General features: G+C 43.0%; 1 protein-coding gene across 4 annotated transcripts in view; it reads left to right on the forward strand.

The window, feature by feature from the left end:
- Nucleotides 1-5458, forward strand: part of SIK3 (SIK family kinase 3) — a 127823-nt gene that overhangs the window by 70748 nt on the left and 51617 nt on the right. For all 4 annotated transcript variants that reach the window (XM_011982084.1, XM_011982060.1, XM_011982067.1 and 1 more), the window contains 2 exons: nucleotides 1968-2092; nucleotides 2882-3005. In XM_011982084.1, coding sequence (XP_011837474.1) covers nucleotides 1968-2092; nucleotides 2882-3005 — 249 coding nt within the window. The remainder of the gene's footprint in view (nucleotides 1-1967; nucleotides 2093-2881; nucleotides 3006-5458) is intronic.

Below are 5458 nucleotides of genomic sequence, written 5' to 3' on the forward strand. Positions count from 1 at the left end.
CCGGGCCTTGAAAATGAGTGATACATTAAAGATGGAAAAGAAAGGAAAAGGCATGGCACAGAGAGGAAATAGCGTATGGAAGGCACATAAACACAGGATGTGAATAGTCTAGTGACTAGCATGGCCAGGGATAAATAGGAAAGATGGGATGGAGCTGGGTTGTGAAGAACCTTAAATGATGGTGCTGAGATGAAGACTGTTCTGTAAGCAGAAGGGAGCCAGCCTGTGTTTTTGAGCGAGGAGGTAACAGGATCTGGTTTGTGTAACTTTGTGCTATGAAAGGATGGCTTAGGGGAAAATGAAATAGACAGGAAGTAAGCAGTAGCATCAGTCTAACCTAGGGATGATAAGAGTATGAACTGCAGGGGTAGAAGAGGAAATAGAAAAGAGGAGGTGGATTCAAGACACACGGAGTTGAAGCAGTAAGAGTTTTATTACCAGCTTGAAATGGGAAACAAGAGGGAGAAAGGACTTGAAGATGACTCCAGTGTTTCTAGTAACACAGGTGGTGATGTCACTAATGAGGGTAGATGCACTGAAAGCGCAGGTATGACTTTGGAAAATGGTGGGTTTCAGGTATTTCTTCCCAAGCAAGTATTGGGGATTCATGCCAGGAACTTAAAGAGTGGTACCAGGGCCAGACGTATAAATTTGGGGAATTATCCCCAAACAAATGCTGGTAGAAGTGGTGAGATTAAAAGAGTTAGCCCTGAGAAAACATAGAGCAAGGAGAGGCAGTTAAAATCAGCAGAGCCTGCTGAAAAACACCTTCTGTAGATGGCAGAAAGAAGGAAAGCAAATAGCAAAAGGAGAGTTGTCAACAGGAGTAAAACCAGAAAAGAGGGACGAGTTTCAGAGAGTAGATGGGTGCTTAACATTTTCAGATGCTGGGATTGCAGGGAGCATGGTGTCCCTGGGGCGTGAGGGATTTCTAGCCTGTCATGTGGGTATACATACATACATAAAAGCATTTCTACACCAAAGCCTCAATCCTTTGGCCGGCCATCCTTGCTCATTGTCTTACTGTAGCTCCCAAAGACTCATCCCCTGCTGCCTCCCATCTGCTGCCTCTTATAGCAGTAGAAGAGAGAGAGAAGAAGGGAGGGAAATTGAAGCACAAGGAAAGTTAAAATGTAAGCGTTCTTGCTTCAGTGTGTAAATAAGTTGCATATTCTTCCTTGTGAATAAACTACTTAATTATAATAATGTCACTTTTTCTAATTTTTAAATGGTCATAGATGTGTTTGTCATAAGAAGTAAAAATAACATAAAAATTCTGGGTCCAGCTGAGTAGGCTTACATGTGTTTCCTGATTCTAATGTGATCTTAACATCATCCAGTTTCATTTGCATTTATTTATTTATTTATTTATTTATTTATTTATTTATTTATTTTGAGACAGTCTCACTCTGTCGCCAGGCTGGAGTGCAGTGGCACCATCTCGGCTCACTGCAACCTCCACCTCCTGAGTTCAAGCAATTCCCCTGCCTCAGCCTCCCGAGGAGCTGGGACTACAGGTGCACACCACTACGCCCGGCTAATTTTTTGTATTTTAGTAGAGACGGGGTTTCACCATGTTGGTCAGGATGATCTCCTGACCTCATGATCTGCCCACCTCGGCCTCCCAAACTGATGGAATTACAGGCGTGAGCCACTGCACCCGGCCCCATTTGCATTCTTAAAAGAACAAGTACCACTCGCTTTATTCTGCCTCGGTTTACAAAGGGAGCAGTACTATTTCTGCTGACATAAACTGATCATGTTTGTCTTTGTATTTCAGCTTATCTGTATCTTTGTTTCACTATTATTGTTTTAAGTGTCTAGCTATGTGGTTTCTAAATGTTCTCTTTTTGCATTTAATATTCAGACTTAATGATTGGGAATCTTTAGTAACTAGAGACTAGTGTTTGCTCAGTTACAATAAAAAGGTTAACAATAATATGAATTATGTCCATTTGCCTTTCTAGATTTTGGTTTCAGTAACCTCTTCACTCCTGGGCAGCTGCTGAAGACCTGGTGTGGCAGCCCTCCCTATGCTGCACCTGAACTCTTTGAAGGAAAAGAATATGATGGGCCCAAAGTGGACATCTGGGTAAGTAATTGCCTTCTCTTACACCCCACAGCATTAGCTACCCTTGGTTGATGACAGCTGTTCGCCTGCTGAAGGATACATAATCATGCACATGAATTGAGATCCTGGTCACCTGTTCTTTCAAGTCCCAATTCCTGTGCAAAGTCTTTTTTTTTTTGGAAACAGTCTCACTCTGTCACCCAGGCTGGAGAACAGCAGCACGATCTTGGCTCACTGCAACCTCCACCTCCCAGGTTCAAGTGATTCTGCTGCCTCAGCCTCCCAAGTAGCTGGGATGACAGGCACATGCCACCACACTTGGCTAATTTTTGTATTTTTAGTAGAGACAGGGTTTCACCATGTTGGCCAGGCTAGTCTCAAACTCCTGACCTCAGGTGATCCTCCCGCCTTGGCCTTCCAAAGTGCTGGGATTATAGGGATGAGCCACTGCACCCTGCCTACTTGTGCAAAGTCTTTTTTCCAATACTTACCTTGTGGACTGAGCCACAGATTTCAAATTTCCCCTTTGCATCCCCAAGGGTCAGCTTGGAGGCCCTTGCCAAGAACAGAGATTCTTTCTACTGTGACCATTTACCTTATCCCTGGAGAATGAGTACTGAGAAAAATTTGGATGTTACCCTAAATTAATGCCTAGAAGCAAAGAAAATTGTTAACTGTTCTAAGATAGAAGAAGAAGTTTGTTCCGTAATCGTATGCATGACTCACCATCATCTGCATACACACACTACAGTGGTCGTGTTTGTTTCCCCTGATGTGATTAATTGTACATCCTGTCTGTTTGGGATGCAGAGCCTTGGAGTTGTCCTCTATGTGCTTGTGTGCGGTGCCCTGCCGTTTGATGGAAGCACACTGCAGAACCTGCGGGCCCGCGTGCTGAGTGGAAAGTTCCGCATCCCATTTTTTATGTCCACAGGTAAGGGAGTCGCTAGCACCCAGCTATGAATGAGTTCATGAAAGTTAGACCCACTGAGGAGTTATCCCAGGAATTTAGCGATGGAGTATAAATGCCCCACTTACAATCTTTTTTAACTCCAGCTTGCTGACCTGATGCCTCCAGGAGGCAAGGTTCTGTAGAAACAGCATACAGGTTTTGGCATCAGATAGCCCTGCCTGGGTTTGGATCTGGGCCCTAAGTCTGTCTCAGCTTTAGTTTCCTCATCTATACATTGGCTGAGAGTTTTGTGAGGGCTGCTATTACTGTAAGGATTAAATGAGATAATGTATGTGAAGACTCAGTAGGCCCATGGCATAGCAGTAATGCAATAAATGTTTTTGTTTCACTTCTGTCTTTCTACCCTTTTCCAGGATATTTCCACTTATTGAGTTCTCATTGCAATGTGGTTTTAAATGCCAAGGATAAAGTAGGCTTTGCATCTTAGTCTTGCCACTGCTTCATTTCCTATTTCTGTGCTCTTTGTCCTTCAGCATCAAATTTTTAAAAATTTATTTAATAAGTGGGCAGTAAGGTAGGCAGGTCTTGGAAAAATTTAACACTGAAAATAGATACAAGATATGCAGAATTAACAGCATTTTATCACCATTTATTTGCACATAAGAAGGGAACATTTTAGAGACAACGCAAAAAGCCATTAGTTTTGCTTAATCATCTGTTTTCATCTTAAGGAAGAACATATGTCTACTGGGTTGACAACAAAGTAGAAGCCCATGGTAATTGCACTTGGAGTAGATTTAACTTGTCTCCTTCCAACTGATAACTTCATAGTATAGAAGATGATGCTAAATGTTGTGAGAAAAGTAAAATAGAGAAGGAGTTAGCATAGTGGCTGGTGGAGGAAGTGACCTTTCAGCAAAGCCTGAAAGAAGGTGAGGGTGAATGCTGTACAGTCCGGGGAAGAGCACCCCCCCGGCTGTTGAGCGATCAGCGCAGAGGCCGAGGGCAGGGAGCATGGCTGCATGGGAAGGAACGGGAAGGAGGCCTGCGTCCCTGGAAGGAAGGAGCGATGAGAGATGAGGAAGAGAGATGAGGTCAGAGAGGTAAGAGGGAACTTAATTTTAGGGCCTAGTTAGTGTAAAGACTTTAGATTTTCGTCTGACTGAAGTGTACAGGATTGGAGGGTTTTGACAGGCGTGATGTAATCTGACTTTTGTTTTTTCCAAATTTTATGATGAAAAATTTCAAACATACAAAAACGCTGAAAAATTTTGCAGTGACTTTTGCTTAAAAAAGATCACTTTGGCTGCTGTGTTGCCAGTAGGCCGAAAGGTACAAAGGCTGAAGGAGGGACACCATTTAGGAGGAGACTTTTACAGTAGTCCAGATGAGAGATATTGGTGGCTGGTTCCCAGTCTGGGGTATCAAGGTGGAGATGGTAAGAAGTGATCAGATTCAAGAGATGCTACATACCATGTGTGGCAGCCACTGTTCAAAGCACTTCGCAAGCATTAACTCAATTATTTTAACAACCTATGAGATACATAAGATTATTGTCTCTGTTTTACTGGTGATAAAACTGAAGCCAGGAGAGATTAGGCAATTTTCCCAAGATAACACAGCTTCCAAGAGACTGAAGTAGAATTTGAACCCAGGTAGTTTGGCTCCAGTAACACTTAGTGTTAGATTCGATATGAAAGAAAGACTCCAGGGTTTCTGTCCTGAGCAACTGGAAGGATGGATTTACTGCTAACTGAGATGGGAATGACTGGAGAGTAATACTTACATTTTGGAGAGATGTTTTAGACATGTCATGTTTGAGGTGCGCATTAGACATCAGAGTTGAGATATTGAATAGGCTGTTGCATTTAGGAGAGAGATCTGGGTTGGGGATGTATGTTTGGAATCCCCAGTGTATAGATAATAGTTAAAGCCATGAGATGAGCTCAGTTTTTAGAGAGTGGTTACAGAGAAGAGAAGAGGTCCACGGATTAAACTCTGGAACATACCGATATTTAGAGAACAGGCAGGTGAAGAGGGATCATGAGAGTTGCTGGTGAGGTAAGCCAGAGGGCCTGCTGTCCTAGGAGACAAGTGAAGAAACTGTTCCCAGGAGGAGGGAGGAGGGAGTGAGGAGCTGTGGGGGTCAGCACTGCTGCCAAGTCAGGTAAGAGGACCAAGAACTGAATGTTGCATTTAGAAATGTGGAGATCATGAATGATTTTGTTTCTTTTTTATCCCCCCACACCCTCGCCTTCCTAGATCATTAATGATTCTGAAGTACACTTTTGGCAGAGGAACAAGAGCGAAAGCTTAATCACGTGGTTGCAACAAAAAAGGAATAGAAGGAAAATAGACAAAGGAAGTAGACACACTCTTTCCAGTTTACTATAAAAGGAAGCAGAGAAGTGATCCAGTATTGCTCTGCCCAGGGTCACCAGTGATCTCATTATTGATCAACTGCATATCCTTAG

Source organism: Mandrillus leucophaeus, unplaced genomic scaffold (genome assembly GCF_000951045.1).
Source record: "Mandrillus leucophaeus isolate KB7577 unplaced genomic scaffold, Mleu.le_1.0 Scaffold1052, whole genome shotgun sequence".
Classification (NCBI taxonomy): domain Eukaryota; kingdom Metazoa; phylum Chordata; class Mammalia; order Primates; family Cercopithecidae; genus Mandrillus; species Mandrillus leucophaeus.